This window comes from Protopterus annectens, chromosome 2.part1 (genome assembly GCF_019279795.1).
Source record: "Protopterus annectens isolate FY-2018-M chromosome 2.part1, PAN1.0, whole genome shotgun sequence".
NCBI classification, from domain to species: Eukaryota; Metazoa; Chordata; order Ceratodontiformes; family Protopteridae; genus Protopterus; species Protopterus annectens.
Window position 1 is genome coordinate 1454916949 of NC_056729.1, and position 23551 is coordinate 1454940499.

The 23551-nt window shown below is 39.9% G+C and overlaps 1 protein-coding gene across 3 annotated transcripts in view; it reads left to right on the plus strand.

The window, feature by feature from the left end:
* Window positions 1–23551, plus strand: part of PDS5A (PDS5 cohesin associated factor A) — a 4482835-nt gene that overhangs the window by 3258947 nt on the left and 1200337 nt on the right. For all 3 annotated transcript variants that reach the window (XM_044062931.1, XM_044062930.1, XM_044062932.1), the window contains exon 27: window positions 15157–15289. In XM_044062931.1, coding sequence (XP_043918866.1) covers window positions 15157–15289 — 133 coding nt within the window. The remainder of the gene's footprint in view (window positions 1–15156; window positions 15290–23551) is intronic.

The following is a 23551-nucleotide window of genomic DNA, read 5'->3' on the forward strand; positions in this document are numbered from 1 at the left end:
AGATCAGGATTTGAGTTTTACTATTTCGAACTAAAAATTAAAAATGTCCGACAGGCAGTAAAGTTTAGGAGATAACACCGAGAAATATAAATAAATTATACAGAACAAATAGTTTAGAGATGACCCAAAGAAATTTTAGAGCGAGTTAGGAAAGATAACTAACAGCGATGGTTAAAATACCACCAAGAAAAGAAGAAATTAATGCATTTTAGAGAAATATTTTTGAGGATCCAGCTGAGTACAATAAGGAGGCTGAGTGGATTAAAGAAGTAGAAGAACAATTAAGAGGCTCCAATATTGAAGATATAGATTGGAATGAAGTAAATCCAACTGAGATACAGCTAAAGCTAAGAAAGGCTCCCAAATGGAAATCCCCAAGTCCAGATGCTGTACTTTGGTTATTAAAGGTATTGTCATCCTTGCGCTGTGATTTATTCTCCAGTAAAAACTATTTATACGTACACCCTGAAGTGATACCAGATTGGCTAACAGTGGGGTAAACTATACTCATACTTAAAAGTGAACCTGCAGATCACCCGAAGAGCTATTGACCAATAACTTGTCTCTCAGCAACATACAAGCCATATGTAGAAATTGATGCAGATTGAATTTTTGTCTAAATGACTATATACTCTATCATGGCTATAGAGTAGAAGGGACATAAAAGAGATTCATATGGAGCAAAGAATCATCTTTTGTTAAAGCCATAATAGAGACCTGTAAAGTGAACAGGAATTTCAATACGGCATAGATAGATTACAAAAAAAGTATTTGATAGTATTCTTCACTCCTGTGTTATAGAATGCTTACAGATGTACAAGATCAATCGTATATTGGTAAATTTTATGACAGTCACTATGAAGAAATGGCAAACCACTTTGCAGTTGAACCACAAAAAAGGAAAATTGCTGTCAAGGGTGTGAAGATCCAGCATGGAATATTCCAAGGTGCTTCTTTGTTACCATTATTGTTTTGCCTTGCTATTAATCCATTAAGCTGTTTACTCAGCAGACTAGGTCACAGATTTATTCTGACTCCAAGAAAATTAAATGAAAGGATTTCTCATCTACTGTTTGTGGATGACTTGAAACTATATAATTCAGCAGATAAAGAGCAACTGCAAGTTGTTAAAGCCTTTTCAGATGACATTGGTGTGTCATTTGGTCTCAACAAGTGTGCAAAAGCAACATTTGAAAGAGGAAAATTGAAGACTCAAGAAAATATAGAACTTTGGGAGGAATGTGATTTTTAAAAGATTTGGAACAAGGAGGAGTATGCAGATATCTTGGAATAGCTGAAGGGGCAACAGTACAGCATGAAAAATTTAGAACAAAGCTCTGTAAGAGATATTTTAGAAGATTAAAATGAATCACAGCAAGAGGTTCCTTGGTTTGAGTCTAGGCTGGGATGCCTTCTGTGCGGCGTCTACATATCCTCCATGTGTTTACGTAGGTTTCCTCCCACATTTCAAAGACATGCAATAGGTGGATTGGACACTCTAAATTGGCCATTGGTATGAGTGTGCATGCGAGTGTGTGGTCTGTAAGAACTGCCAAGACAGGGCTAACCACCTGGAGGTGTAAACCCTGACTCTAAATGATTGTCACTGTTGAACTGAAACCACAATTTCATGTACAAAAATGGGAAAAAGGCTGTGGATGGATGGATTACAATTAATACTGAAAACCGCTTTGACATCTAGGAATAAAGTTCAAGCTATAATTAACTTGTACTTCCTGTTTTAACTTCTAGCTTTTGGGTGATTGGCTGGTCACAAAAAGAGATAAGCTTGAAAGGAAAATTGATCCATGCCCATCAAATAATATAAAAGAGCCAGAGTTTGCCAAGATTATATATTCCTTGGTCTGAAGAAGGCATGGGCCTCCTTGAAATCGACTACACGTTTAGGTCGGTGATTGTGGGATTGCTTAAGTATTTATTGACATCATCAGATCCAAATCTACTAAAAGTTCTAAAACATGAACAAAATAAGCCCAAGATAACCTCCTTGCTTAGGTTAACAGAAGCCTTTATGCAAAAAAGCAGGCATGTAAATCCAACCAAATGTGGTTAAAAATCAGATAGCAACAGAAAGTGCAAAAGAATGATTGTAAATAACGGGATCAGGGAAAAAAAAGACAAATGGAAAGATCATATCTATAACAAGAAGTATAGAGATTTGCTGGAACAGCCACGTGTTGACCAGGAGTTGTTGTGTGAATGGCTTAGAGAGGGTGAATTTTAAACCAAGAGATGAAAGATTTAAAATATTGGCAGCGCAAAATATTGAATTATGTACCAGATGGTTCACAAAATCCATAGAAAAGGCAAGAGATACAAATAGATGTAGGTTTTGTGGTACAGAATTAGTAACAGTTACACATCTTGTTGCAGGGTGTGATACACTCATGCTTAACAGCTTGTATACTGAAATACGCAGCAATGTGACAAGGTTGTTACACTGGAGACTGTAAACACTACAACATTGAGGCAGCTGAGATACATTGGAAACATGAACCGCAAAAGATTGTTGAAAATGATGAAGTAATTATTATATGGGGTTATCCTATACCAGCAACTAAGAAAGTAGAAGCAAATGGGCCAGATATTGAAGTTCACGAGAAAAAGACTGATATAGCTTTGATTATTGAAATTGCTACACCCACTGACTACAATGTCTTACAAACTGAAAGCCATAAATTTGTAAAATATCAGGACTTGCAAACAGAAACTAGAGCAATGTAGAAAAAAATACAGAAACAGTTGTAGTTGTAGAAGGAACAACTGAGCTAGTAAAAAAGAATATTCAAACATATCTAAATATGCTACCAATAAAAGGTAACCCCTTATGAACTGCAAGAAGAAGCCATTCTGGGTACATTGCGGGTGCTGAGAAGAGCATTTATATCAAATGTCAAGAGTGAAGCAAAACTGATTTCATGAACTTTAGTAAAGCCCTTACTTAGGAATGGGGTCCATTCCCTTCAAGGTATGTAAAAACCTAAGCATTTGGAGAAAGTATATCATGACAACAGCCTCATCATAGTCCTTCTGTCAAAGTGCATACTGATCCACAGATGTTGGAATTTTGTGTGGTTGTACATATGTACAGAACATCTCAGCAAGATGCTGCTGCTTCTGTTGTACATTTTTAAATAAAATACACACACATACCCTTATGTGTAAATAACACCGCCGTCCCACAATCATAACTACAGGGCAAGGAGCACTTAATCATAGTAGAATATTGAAGGTTTTATTGCAGAGAGATTAGATAGTTTTTCAATGGTCAGATCAACTTAATGTGACTTAATAGAACTAGGTTTCTGAATTAAAGAATCAACCAGTACACCTGTGTCATATATATATTTATGTGTGTGTATATATGTTATAAGTATGATGTGTACACAGACATACATAAAATGTGTGTGTGTGTGTGTGTGTGTGTGTGTGTGTGTGTGTGTGTCAGACAGTGCAACCCAGCAAGTGCGGATGGTACAAGAATACAGTACTCTCGTTCATTTTTGAATGCTGATACTATATGTGCAGCATATCTTTCAAGTTCTTTGCTCAGGAAGTGTTCTTAATGGCAAAAATAATGGGAATAAATATCCAAAATCTGGGCAAATTACTGTAATTCAGTTAGAAACATAATGGAGCAGTATCAACAGGTTTTGCTTCAACATGCATTTTCTGAACAGTGGGAAGTATAAAACACTAAAATCTGATATCATTGACTAAGTGGAATCCTCAGTAAATTATCCGAAAATCAAAAATTCTACATAGGACAAAAATATGAGACATTCTGCAAAAGAAGGTACACTTGAGAGGTGGTATTTGTGGTCATGGCTGAAGCGTAGCATGTGTGTTAGTGTAATTGTTCCAAGCTGCTTTTTACATTTGTACAAAGATGTTCCCCAGAACCTCAAAAATGCATGACTAGAAAATGAAGGTAGGGGCACAAACTCCCTTGGGTGATGGCCCTGTTTTGTTGATGCTATCTTCCTATTGACCACACTATGGGTTTTGAGGTATTGGGGACATTGGAAGTGCTATGGCTCAGTGGAGGGGGGGGGGGCTGGTGGGAGACTGTTAGACAATCTGATAAACAGGGAGGACTAAAATATCATAGTAAAATGATGTGAAGCTTATATTCTTCCAAAAAACCTTTTGTTTTACCTGCTGACCATTAGTTCTCTCTGGGGCAGTTGGCCCATTCATTTCCCTTTCACTGGACCCTAAAGGTAGTTGGAGGGTGTGGGCTGTCATTTTGGAAGCCCTTAGTTCCCCCCACCCCCATCCTCTTTTAGCCCTAACTTCATTGGGTACCTGACACACTAGTTGAACTCTGGCTGCCGGGTCCATAGCTCAGGCATTATCTATGTCTCTCAATTTGTTGCAGATATGTAAAACAGTGCTAGACCCAGGCTCTACAGCAGTCCTGGGTCTGATGCTATTTACCTGCTGTGCGACTCTGAGTAAGTTATTTTAACCTGACAGTTGGTCCCAGTTTACCCCTGAAAACGAACTGTCCTGTGAGCTTTACTTTTTAATGCATTGTAGGTTCGTTTGTCCATTCATTCATTATTTCTTTCATTCATTCTACTGCAGTACTGGTGCTAATGGTCTGCAGTGGTTGTTCAATTCTGAAAGTATGTTGGAAACTGTATGGGCATTGAATACATGTATATGCATATATATGTTTGTGTGTGTAATCTATAAGAAACGAGAACTAGCATGTACATCTGGAAAACATTCATTACTTCCTATTAAAAGAAGTCTAAGCTTTTTGCATCTTTCTGAAATTCTGCTGCAAAACAGGGTAAGTTGAGTTAGGGTGATTTACTTTTACCCCTTCTATGGAACAAGCTCCCCATCCATGTAAAACAGAGTTCCTCTCTCACCCAATTCAACTGTAACTTGGACAGTTGGATGGGGAGCATGATGATCATCCCTGGTTTGGCACCAAAGTCTGTAATGGACACATGCAGGCTGTAAATGGTTCATCTCTCAAGCCCCTGTTTATACTTATCAAGGGTTCCAGGACTTGTCAGAGACATGGGATGCGTGGCTTGTCTTATAAAGTCCCTTGTGGTGGTTAGCCTTGTGCACACCTATGAACCTGATGATCTGTCAGCTACTGACCACATTACATACCTCGCAATTTGCTTGGTAAGCAAAGTATTGTATTGACAGCAGAGTATGACTGCAACTTTAAAATTCAGTTAGTGTTATTTAATTTAGAACCTCTACTGTAGAAGTAAAGAGATGCAATAATTTTGAATGACTGAAAATGCCTGGTGGCTAAATATGATTGACCCCAAATTCCTTATCAAGATTATCTGACAGGCAGCTACTCTTATTGATGTGTTGTTTCCCCTTTTTAATATACTTGAGCAAACAAGAAAAAACTGTAGTCTGTTGTACTGGTTACGAAATTAAGGGATACATTGTTTCAAGTACTTTTTGCAGCTGATAATATATTCCATACTGTTATATACTTTTGTGTGACTGGGTTAAGTCTTCCATGTTTACTTTGGCTAATGGTCATAAGAGGTCTTGCTTAGCCTTGCTTTTTAGTAATTATTTACCTAGTTAGAGCCCTAATTTCTTTTAAGTTTTCATACAGAAAAAAAGTATTTAAGGATATGGAAACAGTAGAACACAGAACTGTTATAGTACCTTTTACTCAGCCATGGTAGCTTTTACATTGGAGCTTCTCATGCTTTTGTAACAACATGAACACTTTGTTAGGAATTTTAAGAGAAGAAAATATAAAGCTGCTGTTGAAGGCAGATGCCCATAATGATGTCCAAATGTGTGCTCTCATTATAGATTAAAGACATCAAGTTTCTGATCAAGTTAGTTTTGATGTCATACCACACTTACACTACTGCTTTTCAAAAGTAGTAAGCCATGGTCTTTTTTTCCAAGGGTCAGAACAGTAATTATCTGCATATGTAATCTTTAAAAGCAGTTGGTGAAGTCTTTAAGTCCTTATCCAAAACCTAAAGTTTCCATCTTCAGAAAAAGAGAGATTTTAAGTAAAGCACTGGCATTTCATCTCATTTTAAATAACCTTGTTCACATTTTGGCTTGCTCAGAATCCCTGTCCCTGATTAGAATGCTTTTGCTTTTTGGAGATGTTTAAATTAACAGTCAACTTCATGCATATGGAACATGGGATATGCAAGGTAATTTTTTATGTCATGCAGTTGACTTCATAATTGCTAGGACAATAAGCCCCACAAAACAGTTAAAAGATAATCCTCCCTTAGTCTGCCTGTTTACTTTACTTTGAAATACTGTAGCAATGCCAGTTGACTCTCGCAGGACTTCCTGGAAAAACAGTCTGAAATCAAACAAAAGAAAAAAATAATGCAAATCCTACCTTCACACCAATTACTTCTATCTCCTGATAAATATCTACAGAAAATGGGGAATGCAAACACTTTTCAGGATTTTCTATTACTGATTTTTGCATTTTGCCATGTGTAATCCTGTTTTTGTACATGAAGGTAGACTTTATTGAGTTACTGAACAAAAACTGCCAGCTAGAAAATGGAGAAAGGCAACTGCTTTATTTTTCTGCTCTGAACATACTCATTAAACTGGAGAACTTCGGAATAACGCACGCACCCAGGTCACTCCACAACAAGTACAAATATGACTCTGTCATTGTCCATGTTGGTGTGAATGACCTGAAACGTACCTCCCTGGACTACATGAAAAGAGACATGGAGGAGCTCTCTGATTTTATAGCCCAGGCAGGTATGACCCCAGCCCTCAGTAGCATCCTGCCATCACCCAGAATGATACCACAGTACAAGGACAAAATGATTTGACTTCAACAATTGGCTAAGCGTCTGGTGTCATTCTAAGGAGATCCAGTATTTGTCTGCCTGGGATGACATGATCGACAGACCACGATGCCTTGCCAGAGATGGCCTGCACCTGTCGCCCTTGGGATTCTGGATACTGGCTAAGGCTGTTGCCACCCCTATAGTGCCTTTTTTTAGGCAAGGTTCAAATGACAAATTCACCACTGTAACAGGTACAAACAAGCAAAATCTGAGGAATACTACTCAATGCTAGAAGTCTAAACCTCAAAATGCACTCACTCAAGGCACTTTTTAAAATGGAGAACATCGACATCTGTGCAGTGACTGAGACCTCGTTCAAAGCTCCAGAGAGCACCCTTGCATTACCAGGCTATAATTCATACCACACCTTTCTGCCACCTTACCCGGACCGAAGCACTAAAGGCAGAGGCGTGTCCATATTCATTAAGGATGTCCACACCTCCAGGCTAGTTGCACAGCATAATGCATCCGAGATTGCCCAAGTGCAACTAACTCTGGGCAAGACCACAATCCAAATTGTAGCTTGCTACAGACCCCCCACCATGCCCCAGGATTCCCAATCATTTCTTGATACACTGGAAAATATTAGGGTACAACCCAACACCCAAATAATGGTCAATTTCAACTACCCCGCCATTAACTGGGAAAACTACTCATATACCAACTCTTTTGCTCAACGTTTTCTGGAATTCATAAATCAACTTATTCACACCCCACCAGGGACCGCAGTATCCTAGACCTGGTCATTACCAACATGGGCGACCGGTGTTCCACACCATTGGTCAATTCTTCGTTTGACAGATCTGACTACAAGCTAATCACCCTAGACATCCACATCCCACCCCCTCCCCCCATTAGGGAAACCACCGTAAAAAACTTCTCCAAAGCTAACTTCACACTTAAGACAAAATGGCAAACTTCATGACACCCATGCAGACGGACAATAGAGGTACGACTGCTGAATCCTGCAGTAATGCACTTTATAAGCACTTACACGAGTGCATGGATCATGCTATCCCTAACGGAACCAAGATGCTATCCTCCAGAAAAAGGAAGCTAATCTGGTGGTCCTCTGCCATAAACAAACTATACAACAGAAGTAAGAAACTATTGCAAAGAAAGAGTAAAATCCCATGATTGGAGGAGCTCCCTGGTCAGTCTCAGTAAGAAGCGGAGATCCCTCATAAAATCCTCCAAAGCTAATTATGAAAACAAAATCACCACTGACTCTATAGACAACAACAAAGCATTCTATAGCTATGTCAAGAATCTCAATGGCAACACTCAGATCTGCTCTGAGTTACAGCACAATGGCACTAAATATACAGAACCAACTGATATTGCCAACATCTTGGCAGATAGGTTCAGTGCTAACTTTACCCCCCCCCCCCACCCACCCCTAGAGGGCCCATCTCTATCATGGAAGAATGCAAAGTTCCTGCAGTCACGGCTACATAGGTAAGAAAAAAACACTCTCCAAAGCGAAGAACACAGCATCCATGGGACCTGACAATATCCCAGGCTGCGTTCTACATGAACTACAGAATGAACTGGCACCCCACCTAAGTACCATGTTCAATCATAGCCTCACCTCAGGCTTTGTGCCCACTGAATGGCGCACGGCGACAGTTATCCCACTCCACAAAGGGGAGCCACGACGGACCCCGGGAACTACTGCCCCATTAGCCTGACAAGCCTGGTCTACAAGGCCATGGAACGTATCATCATGGCACTCATAAACAAAGATATTGGTAATCTCCAAACTCTGGACCCCACCCAGTTCGGGTTTGTAAAAGGCAGATCATGTCTCCTAAACTTGATAGACTTCTTTGAAGCAGTTACCAAAGCCATAGATGAGGGTAAGGTGGTTCACACAGCCTATCTAGATCTCGCCAAGGCTTTTGACACCATCCCCCACTCTGGAATTATAGATAAACTCACTAAACTAGGTATAAATCCCTATGTCTCAAGATGGGTTGCCAACTGACTCACGGACAGAACCCACACTGTGAAAGTAGGCAACTCCAAATCCGACTTCAGACCAGTGACAAGTGGAGTACTACAAGCTAACACAGAACGTCTGTGGCTAACGAAGTTTGCAGATGGCTACAAACTGGGAACCATAATCAAAACTCCTAACGATGTGGACATCCTACAAAAGGGCCTCACTGAGTCAGATGCTTGGTGTCAAAGTCATGGCCTGAAGCTCAATGCCAAAAAGTGCATTGTCATCCAGTTTGGTAAAAACTTTATACCCATGAACTACCACATAGGTGGTAGTCTATTTAACACCGAAAGTGTGATAGACCTTGGGACACAAGTGGACAGTAGTCTCTCTTTTGATAATCACGTCACCACTGTGGTCAGGAAATCTTTCTACGTGGCACACCTCATCACAAAAGGTTTCTCATCCAGAAAAAAAGAGGTCATTGTTCCCCTCTACTCATCACTCATTAGACCCATTATAGAGTACAGTGCCCCTTTTGGTATATATCTCACAAGACAGTTACAACAACCGGAGAAGTCACAGAAATACCTCACAAAGAGGATTACTGGCCTCAAACAGATGCCCTACACAAACTGTCTCAAAAAACTCCAGCTTTAATCTGTCGCATATCACGTACTCCAAGGCGATCTCTGCCTAACATACAAATCTGTCTCAACCCCAGAGCTGTTGGACATGCTCCACTTAAAGAAATCCCAATCCCTCCGAACTGCATGCTGTAGGGACCTGAACCTTGTCACCACAATAAACAGAACATGCTGGAGGGATAGATTCCTGCCCCAGAGACTTCCCATATCCTGGAACAGACTACATATCTATGTCAAACAGATCTCCTCATTAGCATTCTTCAAGAAAATCTTGATGATTGGATGGGAAATAGGAAATCCACCCCGGGGATCACTTCTGTGGCTGTGCTCAACAGGGCCACAGGAAAATAATTTTCTTGGGTGGTGAAAGCCAAGGTACTTTTTTTGGCTAAGCTTATATATAGGCCCTAGGGCCGGTAGCCTAGTACCTACCTATGAACCTATGTAATTTTGCACTACTTATTGACCAAGAAAGTGAAGTGATATACATTGATTGATTTCATCCACTATTCAGGGCATATAAAACAAAAAGCTAAAATACAGTCGCTAAGGAAGTATGTTAAATATGTCAGAAAAATACAGACAGAGTTTCATTAGTACTCTAGGAATAAGTGATTTACAGCATTTTAACTATTTCCCAGTTCGGTTGGGAAAAAGAGAGAATCGTAGCTCATTTCTTATAATTGACTAACAAAGTAAAATCAAGTCCCGGCACTAGCAGGAGTAAAGAATTATGAGTCTTTAAAAGCAAATATTATTGACAGGGTAGAAATGAATGCAGTATACATTTACATTTATTGTGATGGTTAATACAGTAGTTGCAGGCCTGTAGGTGCATTATATTTCACTGTTCCTACTTCAGTTGTTATACTTCATTTGTAATGGTCGTTATATTATTCTGTTATATCTTGTGGAGATTTTAACCTTAGGACTCCTCCAAAAAGAGGCTCTTTAGGTCAGACTGACTGTCCTGGTTAACAAGTTTATTTTATTTATTTTATTTTACATTTGTTTACCAGGATGGTCCGACTGGGACAGTTCCCATTTTCAGTGGAGGCTCGGAGAGAAAAGTTCCATCCTAAGCTTACATACAAAATTATCACATCAAGTAATAGAAATTATAGACAAAATTGACAAAAAATGAGTGTTAACACATTTACAGGATAAAAATGTAAAAACAAAAATATGTACAAGGTATCAAATAGAACAATACTTGAAACACTTGAATATAGGTAAATATACGGTTAAACTTGTATATGTGGAGGAACATAACATTAGTTAGAAAATTAAGTAGGTAGAATCAGTTAGGCAAAGTAGTGCATAGTTAGTAATACTTCTGTGGTGAGAGTTGCAGCTAGGAACGTGACTACTTATAGAGAAGTAGTGTTGTTAGAAGGGATATGTTAACAAGAGTTAGTACATACAGCCAAATTGTGTAAGTAATGCTAAGTTAATATTTAACCTGGAGTGTTACATGTGCACAGCCAAGATTCAAATAAGTGTCTTTTCTGAGAGAAATTTTGAAATTATGTAAGATTGCTTATGGATCTAATACTGTGTGGAAGAGTATTCCAATTTTTAGCAACAAAGTTAGAGTAAATAGAGTTGCCTGCTGTATTGGATTAAGTCTTTGTGAGATGATCGAAGAGTACGAATGTTAGAGTAGGGTTGTATCATATCATACCTCCCAACAGTACCGAATTACTCTGTAAAAAAATTGGGGTCCATATAATTGGGTGCCATGATTCCCGGATGGCACCCCTTCATTTCCGATTTTTTTTTCCAATGTTTTTTAAATTTCTTGCTTTTGAGCTAACGTCATCACATGTGCGATGACGTCAGCTCCGTCAGCCTGTTGGAATTGAGCTTTCCGGCTGTTTGCTGAAGTTTCTGCATGGGAACGGAGGAAGTTTATTTTATTTTCTTCTGCTAGCTAATGAACCGACTAGGAAACAAACAACTGCTGCAGAGCTTAATTTACTGTTTTAACTTGCAACCTGATGTGCATCCGTGATGCAGTAGATTGTAGACTGTATTACTGACGACTTTTTCCACTAACTACATGCTCACGAAGTTCAGTTTGTAAACGTCCTGATTACTGCAGTACTTTAACTCTTGCTACCTGATGCATGGCTTTTATCCCAATTGATTTTGTCTTGCCTTTACTTCTTCACTTATGATGGAATATGAAATGATCATGTGCTTGAAGTATGTACGTGTTACTTGTATTTCTGCAGCTGACAGTAAATTCCAACACTAACCCCTCTCAAATGGTTTTTGCTTTACATTTCCTTTCAGTTTTCTGCCCAAGCTCAGTGTGCACATTTTCTGAAGGTCTTAAAGTTTGGATACAAGTTTAAACCGCTAACATTAATATATTTGTTTTTATTTCTAGTCGATAACTAAGTTGGGTCTAATATTTTCTGATAATTGTTTCTTAAAAACTAACAGAGCAGACTCATTTTAATTGCAAGTGTAATAGTTTATTGCAGATGCTTACAAGGAGATGGAGGCATATGAGTTTTATTGAAGATGACAGCTGCGGTGGTGGTGCTGCGGTAGCGTTGTCGCCTCACAGTAAGACGTCCTGTTCGATTCCCAGCTAAAGCGTCTTGTGTGTGTGGAGACATGCGTGAATGGGCGTACCTTCATTGAAGGTTGTGCGTCAGGCCTGGCAAGTCGGTACGTAAAAATCTACTGCCAATCATTAGCAGACCGGAGTTCCGCTGTGGTGACCCCTAACCGGAAAAAGCCGAAAGATGCAACAACAACAACATCTGTAATAAAAAGAAGAAAGGAAAGGACAGCATATGTATAAAAAGGCATCTAATATACGGTTTTACTGTCTCCTTTTGCAGAGTGGTTCCTGAAAGGTCCGAATAGCTGTTTATTGTTTTGTATGAATTACTAGACATTATTTGGCTTCTCTTGAATTCTCCGGTATTTATCTGTTAAAAGCATTACTTTTAAAGTATTTAATGGTAAAAACAAATGAGGGAAACCATGCAGAGCCGATGTAATGAATTAATTTGGTAAGAAATACAGACGGGAGCCTTGTAAAATAGATTTCCAATGTGCAAGTTAAGTTTTTCACGACATAACCCATGAATTCGTTTGCAAATAAAAATAACTTTGGCTGAACTCTAGCAAAAAACGCACCTGTCTTCTTTTTAGTTTTAAGCAGCAGTGGTAACTTTTTTTGTGAAAGGAAGATACCACATTTTACTCAACACAATTAGCATTTTAATAAACAAATACATGAAAGTTTTACTCCAGTGACTGTTGTCTGACAGTTATATATATGCGTGTGCTTGTGTGTGTGTGTGTGTGTGTGTGTGTATATATATATATATATATATATATATATATATATATATATATATATATATGCACACATTAGTGTTTATGGTAAATGGGGTGAAATAGCCAGGTAATGGGACACTGGAATGGCTGCAGGGGGACTTTGGTGCTATATTTTGGCTCTGTTCTTCAGTTTGCTTTTGAAAGTTTGTATCCCACAATTCCAATGGAGTGGGCGAGGTTGTGTAATTATATATGCAAATTTTACATTAATCAGCATACAGATTTGTACCAATTTTTCATGGGCCTTGTCTAGATTTTTGATGTTTCCAGGTTTAGAGGTATGTATCAGATATTTTAGGGAAGGTATGTTGTCAGGATTGCACATTATTTTGTGAGCCATTATTAATTGGTTATAGTTCATAACATGAGGTGGTTCTAACCAAGAAAGACTTTTTAGGCATTGACAGTGATGGGTTGAATGTGTGGAATCTGTTGCAAATTTAGCAATCTTATTGTAACTTGATTCTAATTTACTTAGTTCTGACTTTTTCGGGTTGGTAAGTATGGGGCGATGCATACAAGAGTGAGGAGTAAATAATTAAATAAATATTTGTCACTGCTGATTATTGTTTTGCACTGGTGTGTTATGCTATAAGTGCAGTTTGATATGGAATGTTGGAAGTATATACTAGTGATTATTGTCCATATTTGTGCCTTCTGTATCTCGTAGCATTCTTAAAAGGGGTAACAGCAACGTGATACAAGATTGAGATACTAAGCTGTTCTTTTTTTTCCCTTGCTAATGTATCTGTCACTTTTCTCCATTAGGGAATAACTGACAGTGTAAATGTAGTAGCAGTTAATACATAGTTCACTGGGTGAAATGCTGCTTAAGCAATAGAATGCAACAAGTCAGAATATTGGGTTACCAGTGATTTCCATCAAGGTCTGCAGAAGGGGCATTTCATTTTCTGGACTATTCATTGGTACAAAAGTTGGGAAATGAGCTCTATATAATCTGCTGGAATGATTATTACAGAATAGGTAATGCCATGGTTTCAGTAAAAGATGTCAGAATGCAACAAGACTGAATTGAATGTTTATAAGGTAGGAAAAAAGAAATGAGCAGGTTTGGCATAATGGTTTATGTGTTTATTTCATAGACACAAGGTACAGGGTTTAATTCTCACCTTTGCAGAAAATTGGCTAGGCTTAAAATGGCCCACAAGGGCAGCTAGCCTAGTACTTATCTATGAACCTATCTGTGAACCTATGTATGCTGAAACACTAAACTGCTATTTGCTTTCTGCAACTTCTTTAAGGCTAGGGAGTACTTTGACCTGGTCATCCTGCAAGGCCTGATTTCATATCTGCCCATCTTTTTCAGCATAGCGATTAGGAAATTGTTCAAAGAATTATATTACTCATCTGAAATTGCTTTCATTTGCATACTGTAGTTTTAGGTTATTGTCAACATTTTAGCCAGCAGGTCCAGCTGCCCTTCCATCTTTCCTCAGGAGATATGAAGAGGTTTAAATATTTTTGGATAAATAATCATTCACCTCTTCTGTGGCTTTTGGCAGGAAAGAGCTAAATAAATTCCTAGCCAAGTGTCAGTTTTTTTCACCAGTCTTGTGTCAGCTTGTAGCTCATGATTTTAAAACTCTGAGTTGCTAACATACTTCATTTTCAAGTCCTTGTTTTATTCCCTTGTCTCCACCTGCATACTGTGCTACTTTGAGTAAGTCACTTAACCGTAGAGTTTCAGGTTACCCCTGAAAAGCAGCACTTACACCTGGTAGACTTGCATGGAATATTTGGGGAAAAAAAATCCATAACTATCTTTGATAACATTGGAGAAGCTTTCCAGAAGGTTGACTCAGCAAGGACTGTTGAAACATCTGACCTGGTATGGGATTCCTTTGCTGGTGAGGTTGTTGGCAAAGATCTGAAGACAAATGCAAAGGCGTGTGCACCACTTTGCTTTGTTAGACATGCATTTCCAGTGGCAGACATGCTAACAGTACTGCAGTTTCCTTTTTGAGACCTGCTATCAAAAAGGTTTACCCAGAATGCTTCCCCTCAAGGAAGGATTTCATGTGTATATAAGGTAGCTATAATTTTAACTTATTTTACAATACTTGTCAGTTTTCCCCATTCTGAGTGTTCACACTGTACCAGTTTATTTGTTGTAGGTTTGTGCTCCCGCATCACAATATTCAGTCATTGCTGTGTCTGTTACAGTCAGTCATACTTAATGATTTTCTGTCCAGGGTTCCACATGAAACTTTTTTTTTTTTTTTTTTTTAAGTGTGCTTTCCTTAGTTATCAGTCATGTAAATGTGTTATTGACAGCCTACGTAATTTTTCATAAAACAAATGTCCATTATTTCTTTAGATGTTTGTGGTTCATGCTCGAGGTGTTGATGACAAAGAATGAAGACAACAATCATGCCTTTATGAGAAGGATGGTGGAATGCATTAAACAAACCAAAGATGCTCAGGCACCAGATGACATGAAGATCAATGAAGTAAGATTTTTTTCCCCTTGAGGTTTATTTGTTTAATTTTGTTTATTGGAATTAATTTACCAGGTTAGAGTACTAATCAATTCTGACCAATTTCAGTCTCGGCCTGGGGAAATTCATGTGTTTTAGCTTATACTACTGGCCAGTAACTGTTTATAATGTAGTGTAACTAATTAGAAGGTTAATTATTTACAGAAAGAGATTGTCAAGAATAGAGTGAATAAGCAATAGCAGTACAAGGTGCAGTCGATAGTGTTGCTGCCTCACAGCAAGAAGTTCCACAGTTCAATCTTTGGCTGAGGTATCTTGTGTGCGGAGTCTGCATGTCCTTCCTGTGTTCATGTGGGTTTTCTCCTTGTGCTCCAGTTTCCTCCCACATTTCAAAAATATGCAGTAGGTGGATTGGACACTCAAAATTAGTCGTAGGTATATGTGTGTGTATGTGTTTGTGTGTAGTGTGGAAGAATTACTGCAGCAGGGCTAGCCACCCGGTGGTGTAAACCATGGCTGTAGATGGTTGTTGCTGTTGAAGTGACACCCTGACCTCATGTGCAAAAATGGGAAAAAGGGCTGTGGATGGATAGAGTAAGCCATGTTCAAAAAGCTAGGGCAATCCTGCAGAGTCTCCATGAAGCACTATGACTATCAGCAGGGACAAATGTATTATGGAGACCAGAGTCATACAGCAAAAGCCATGCATCTACAGAAAAAGATTACTTGTAGAGGCCACCACACCAGAATTTTTTCACATCACTAACAGTATAAATTAGATGGTGTATATAAGAAGCTGCTAAAAATACATTTATACTAAGGCTAGAAGAGCAGATATGCCTCTGATTCCTGAAGTGCAAAAAAAAAAAAAGTATTAAGTTTTGTGGTAAGTAAGACCATATAGTTGGCATACTACCCTAGAAAGTGGTTGAAAAGTCTGTTGCAGTGTTGGATACACCATGCAAGGAATACAGTGCATAACGAGGTCATCACATGGAGAACAGGAGAAAGAACAGGGAAGCAAGCAGAGGCAAACACTGGGAAAAACACCAGAGAGAGAGAGAAAGATGCAAGGGATGTGGCATACTTTTTTTTTTTTTGGGGGGGGGGGTCTGTTTATGTAGTTGAGGTAGTAGAAGAAATGAATCTATAGTCAGGAAGATAGAGGTACAGACATAAGAGGAAAAGAGGCGCACTGAAGTAGCTAAACAAAATAAGACACAAAAGTAAGGGTATAGCAAGGAATAAAGATGCGCAAGCAAAGGGTGAAGTAGCACAAACTGCAAGTAGGTTTTAACACAGGGGTTGAGATATATTGACAGTTTAATCCCTAATTAGCGTGTCCATATTTCAGTTACCCCATAGGTAACCAGTTATGTTTCAGAACCATGTGTATGTACTACAATGTGTATATTAGATATGCAAAGACTATAAAGTTGAAGATGGTTGATTTCATGTGTAGATTTGATATACACAGGAATGTTAATGTGCACAGCACTATGTTATCCATGCTGTACAAGGACACATCTCATTACAGTAGTTTGGGAGGTCAGCTTCATGCTCTGTGATTATATCATACTACACTGGAGATGATTTACACTAATCATACATTACCATGCCATGGAGAAGTAGAACTGTTATGGTGTGCCATCTTCTGGGTTTAATCAGCCTCCCCCTACCCCGGGGTTCCAATGAAAATGAAAACTAGCTGGATGAATCCGTGTCGTACGTAAGCTATAAGTTAAAAGGCCTGCTTATTGTCTGTTAATGAGTTAGGTGCACATACATCTAGGAGGATGCAATGGCTTTGACTGAATATGCTAGTCATTTTCTTTATGACTGCGGCTAGCTCCCTGGCAGCAGTCTCTTTTGCGTTGCATATAGGTTAATAGGTGTGTACTAAGCTAATGGCCCTGTAGCCTTTACAAGCCTAGCCCATAGGATTACCCTGGCATCATGCCACCCAACCTTAGTTCCCAGTGCTTCTGTCAAGTAGAGCCACTGGAGTGATCCTCGCAGTGAATTTTCCATTTCCCATCCACTCATCAAGATTTCTCTTGAAGGCCAGTGAGGTGCTCTGTTTGACATGTGTTGGAAGTCTATTCCATAGCATGGGCAGTCTCTGGGTTATGAACCAGTCCATCCGGCACATTCTTTTTATTGTGGTAATGAGGTTCTGAAGTGATATTCTTGTGTAGGTGGGCTTGCAGCATCTCCATATCAGGAGTAGGACCTCCAGTGGTGGCTGCTTAGCAACCCTCCCCAGCGGACTCCTGCTGCATGTTTGAGCAGACACTTTCAAGCTGTTTAGCACGTCTGTCCAATGAATGGCCTTGCTTTTTGTCTCCATGGCTGCGCAATCACAGATGATGTAGACGTGCAAAAGCACAACAGGAAAACAGGAATGTAGCAGAGCAAAATAAAAAGTATGGAAATGATACATAGTAAAAAATGTCTTTAAATATACACCTATAGCATGCTAGAAGACAGATGTACTGATGTATGTCTGCCTGTAAAATGTGTGGCAGGGTAAACCTTAACACACAGGGAATTATACAGTATACCAGAAAACTAAACACTGTTGTGAAACACTGTGATGCCAACATATTTACTTCAGTGGTCAAAGTTATTCACATGAAAAATGGCAAATCAGTCTAAGAGATGAGCAAGACCAGACAGTGGGTACAGTAAGCTTAGCAGAAGCACATCAATCAAGGAATTAAAGGGCAGCACTGTTTCATAAATGTGGTACCTAACTACCGACTTGCATTCTTATTCATATAGACCAGCCTTAATAATTTTGTAGAATACCCACTAAGCAATGTACTTTACAAAGGAAGGAGGCTCCCACGTGTGTCCTGCATGTGTGGACCGTTATTTGTATAGACGTTACTGCATTTGCCAATATCAACAGTATGATGATAACAAGGCATAGACACGTATTAATCACCCCCACCTAATTCAAATGTAAAGCCAGACAGAGGTATTTCACATATGAATGTATTATATGCAGTCAATTAATGAAACCACATTCAGAGCAAGGGATCTGTATGTACATAAAAATATAATCCAAGCATGTCCATCCACATTACACAAGGAATTCTGTACTGAGACTGTGTACATGACTCCAGATGTGCTTGTTGCATGTAAAGGAAATTTCCTGGTAACATTTCACAACCAGCTAACATCTTAGTGATTCTTACACACCACACTCTTCAGAGCAGCATGGATACAGAAAACATGTGTAATAATTTCGTTCAGCAGTAAAATCACCATGTACTTACTACAACAAAGAGATTATTTTAGTCTTAACATTGAATTTTGGGGCTCCTCGTTCATGTCAACTGGTAGAAGTTGTATCCATAGCCATACGTGACTCCTAATCACAATTTTGGTAGTAATTTCTGTGGAACAGATATCTTCGATGTTATAGCTACAGTTAACAGAGAATTTTCCGACCTTGTCTTTATTCTGGGAAACTACCACCCTGTCTCTTAAAGAGTCATCCTTACATTCCACAGCATTGTTTTCTTTGTGCTTACGAATGTCTCCTCTTAAGGGAGCGTGTATGTATTCCATTTTAGAGCCTGGATGCTCAGGTTGACAAAGGCATTGTTTTAATCAAACTTGTCTATGACTTTGGTCTTGCTGTGATTTTGAAGAATGGTTGGATATGTTGCCATGTTTCAGTGGCTCAATAGGTAGTGTACACTGCTTTGATGCTAGAAGATCAGAAAGTTGTGGGTTCTTTTTCCAATCCCTGTGTCTGAATTAATTTGCCAATCATGACCATGTAGTGCAGCATGGGGAGGGAGGAGCACCACTGTATTCCTGAGTGTACCATCCTTCAAATGAGTCATTAAACCAATGATCTGATGTTGTCACTCTCATTCTTTCTCAGCACTGGGTCTAGGATCCATTCCTTGGATCTGACTCTGCCACTCTATCATAGACTTCGGATCCAAGCCTCTAGCTCCTCCCTTTACCCATAATCCCCCACCGCTTCTTCCAAGTCCTCAGATCACATTTGCCATGTTCAAAACCAGATAAAAGATCCAGCCTATCGCTATCCTTTTCAGATTGTTTCTTATTTTAATTTAGAATTTAATTAGTGTGCCCCTCCCATGTTAGTTAGTTTGTTTAGAATGTGTGAGGCATAGCTTTAGAAGTTTGTAGTGTTTTTAGATAGTGTTTCTTATAGTGTTAAGTAATAGATTAGTTAAGATACAGGAATAGTTAAGATAGTTGAAATAATTAAAATAGTCAAGAGCTGAATAATCTTTGGTGTGAATAGTTTTCAATTTGTAGTGTTAAGGATTTCTAAGCTTTTGCTGGCATCAGGGTCTGTGTGTCTGTGTGTGTGTGTGTGTGTGTGTGTGTGTGTGTGTGTGTGTGTGTGTTAAGCTCCCTAACAGCTTGGCTTTGCCTTTCTTGGAGCTAAGGTGCTCCTTTTTGTTGCAGACATGGCAGAAAAATCCAACAAACCTACTGGATTCAAGAAATGCATTTCTTCTGGGCATAAGATCCCCAACTCATATTCCCACAAGAAGTGCATTTATTATTTAGTTGTCGTACATCTTGAAAAAGATTGCTAGGTCTGTGCTACTTTTAATCTGAGTGCCCTCTTGGATCAGAGAAATAAGTTGATTTTGAGAGGGCTGTACTCCAACTCCCTCTGATTCAAAAAAGAGGCATCTGAAGTCCCAATCCTCCCTGTCAGAGCTTTCCACTAAGAAAACCAAGAATTCAGATCCTGACTCCTTGGATCCGACTCCTACTCAGTCAGCCTCTAATCCTATTCATTCCTTGAATCTTAAGGCTTTGGGTCCGTCAACCAGTTCTCCCATTCTGATAGCTTCATATCCAAAGTCTTCGGATCCGGAAGCTAGGCCTCGTGTTACGGATCCTACCATCCAGAAAATCTTCCTGACTCTGCCAGAAAAAAATTTTCAAACTCCTCCTTAAGTCAGCCAGACCACCTTCTGCTACTACTTGTAGATCTTCCATTTTCAGGCTTGTTGGCTGTTGGTGAAGCACCCACCAAGAGGAGAAAACGCTGAGAGAAGAAAGGAGCCACTTTTGAGATTTTAAGTATTTTTCCTCTGTTTATTTGCTAAGTTTTTCTGCATAGCCACCTATTTGGAGCATTTTCTGGCTTGTTAAACTTGATTTCTGCATTAGTAACTGTATTTAGAGCACAACCTAGAGCTGTTTACTGAATTTCCTGTTTGCACTTATTTTTAAAATCGTTTTTTTCTCAAAACTTGCATTTTATCTGTCTTTGGCCCAGCACTCTTGTGTGGGGTCATTTACTGCACTGTTATAACTTGTTGATACTTGTGAACCTTTGCTATCTCTGAAAAAACAAAAAAATCTTGCTTTTTTCCCACTTTTCTGAGATTTAAAAAAGTTCAGTTACAGGCTTGCTGTTCTTGAACTGTTTGTAAGTTTCTGTGAGGCCATTTTTTGCTTGGGCTAATGGGAAGTCTCTCTGTTGATCAGTGGCAGTGAAAAACATTGAGCAGCCTGCCTGCCCCTGTGGGAGTGGTTACTGACTTGAAACTGTAGTTTTATTGGCCATTTTGGGTCAATTCCAAAACTCCTTCATCGTCCTCTCTTAAAACCCTCTTTTGCGCGGTTTTGCATGTTTTTGTGCATAGCGCAACAGCGGGCAGCGCCACCTAATTGGGTTTAAACTATTCCTGGCTCCACAAAGTCTGCTCTACACTTTTTCCCTTAGAACTGCTCTATCTCTCACTTTAAACACCATATTCTCATTCTAAGACCCTTCACTGGTCCAGTTAATTAATCCTACAAGTTAGCACTATTAAACCTTAAGCACTACTTACTCTTATACTCTCTACGATTACCCTGTCCTCTATTGGTCCGTCTTAAATTCAGTTTCCCTATATTACTCTAGCATGTCCAAAGGTCAGTCAGTCATTTCCTCTCCAGTCCAGCTGGTGAATCTGGGAATTTTGAGGCAATGTTACAACTGTCTCATGTACACGAACAACCCTCTCCTCCTCCAAACAGGTTCAAATATATGTGAGAGATGCAACTATTTAGCCAAACTGGAGGCTGAGCTCTCTTATCTCAAAACTGGTGTAACCAGTCAGGAGGAGAAGGTAACCTCACACAACACAATTCCAGTATCACATAGTCCCACCACATCAGCGAACCAAACACATAAATACACAAAAACATACTTGGAGGCTCTAAATAAAAATCTACCTAAGCAACAGAGACCTCCAAAGCAGACATCCAAGCAAACGCTACCTCAAAACAGAACACACACAACACATAACCCACAAAGTCAGTGTGCCAAGCAGCCACAGCCCTTAAGGCTGAATAACACGCCTGATACTCTTGTAATAGGTGACTCTATTGTCAGACACACTGACGTCCCGCTCACCAGGCTGAATAAAGGGAAGGTCACAGTGAGCTGGCTGTCGGGTGCTAGGATCCGCCACATAACGCAAGCACTCAGGTCACTCCAAAGCAAATACAAATATGACTCAGTCATTGTACATGCTGGTGTGAATGACCTGAGACGTACCTCCCTGGACTACATGAAAAGAGACATAGAGGAGCTCTCTGATCATGTAGCCCAGGCTGGTATGACCCTGACCTTGAGCAGCATCTTACCCTCACCCAGAATGATGCCACAGTACAAAGACAAAATGATCGATTTTAACAATTGGCTAAAATTTTGCTGTCATTCAAAGGGGATCCAGTGTCTGTCAGCCTGGGATGACATGCTCGACAAGCCACGTTGCTTCGCTAGGGACGGCTTGCACCTGTCACCACTGGGCTTTCGGATATTGGCAAAGGCTCTTGCCACCCCCATAGTGCCTTTTTAGGCAAGGCTCAAAAGTCAAACCCACCCCCATAGACAGTACAAGGAACAAGAAACTAAGGGTAATGCTGCTAAACGCCAGAAGTCTTAACCTCAAGATGCACGCGCTCAAAGCTCTCCTCAGTATGGAGAACATCGATATCTGTGCAGTGACAGAAACCTGGTTCAAGGCTCCAGAGAGCACCCCAGCACTACCAGGCTATACCTCATATCATGCTTTTTGGCCCCAAAACCCGGACCGAACCACAAAAGGAGGGGGAGTTTCCATATTTATCAAGGGTATCCACACCTCCAGGGTAGTGGCATTGCATGAAGTATTGGAGACCATCCATGTGCAACTAACAGTGGGCAAGACTGCTTTTCAGTTTATAGCATCCTACAGACCACCCTTTCAGTCAGGAATCCCACTCTGCTTTCCTGAAAACATTGGAGAACATGAAGATCTCTCCGAACACCATTATAATGGGCGACTTCAACTACCCAAACATTGACTGGGAGCACTACTCAAGCCCTAGCACCTTAGCCCAAAGGTTCCTGGAAATTATAAACTCAAATGCTATGGAACAACTAGTCACCACTCCCACAAGAGGGGACAACATACTAGACCTGATCATTACCAACATGGGGACTCTATGCTCCACACCAGAAGTATATCCCTCATTGGTAAGATCAGACCATAAATTAATTTCACTGGATGTCCACATCCTGACCCCACCCCCCAGCCCAGAAAACCACAGTGAAAAACTTCTCAAAAGCGAACTTCTCACTTCTCAAAACCAAAGTGGAATCCTTCAAGGCCCCAGGGCCAGTGGAAACTACGGCCCAAACTGCAGAATCCTATATAAACGCATTCTACGGACATTCCCAGGAATGCATGGATCATGCTATCCCAAACAAAACCAAGACCCAATCATCCAAAGGCAGGCGTCCAGTCTGGTGGACCCCTGCCATAAATAAACTGTACAACAGGAGGAGGAAGCTACTACATGATAGAGCAAAATCCCTAATAGGGAAGGCATCTCTGATCAGTACTAGCAAAAAATTACGATCCCTCATAAAATCCTCCAAGGCCAGCTTTGAGAGAAAAATTGCACAGGACACCAAAGACAATCATAAGGCTTTTTTCAGTAATGTTAGAAACCTGGGATGCAACTCCCAGACTTGTTCTGAGTTGATTCTAAACGACAAAAAATACACTGAACCCACAGACATCGCCAATATCCTGGCAGACAGGTTCAGTGCAAACTTCTCCACCCCCCAAAAAGAGCAAGTATCTATCCCGGCAGAGGGCTGCCTCCCATACATCTCTGATGCTCAGGTGAAGGCTGCCCTCTCCAAAACAAAAAAACACTGCTTCCATGGGACCAGATGGCGTCCCAGGTTGCGTCCTACATGAAATCCAAGAGGAACTAATC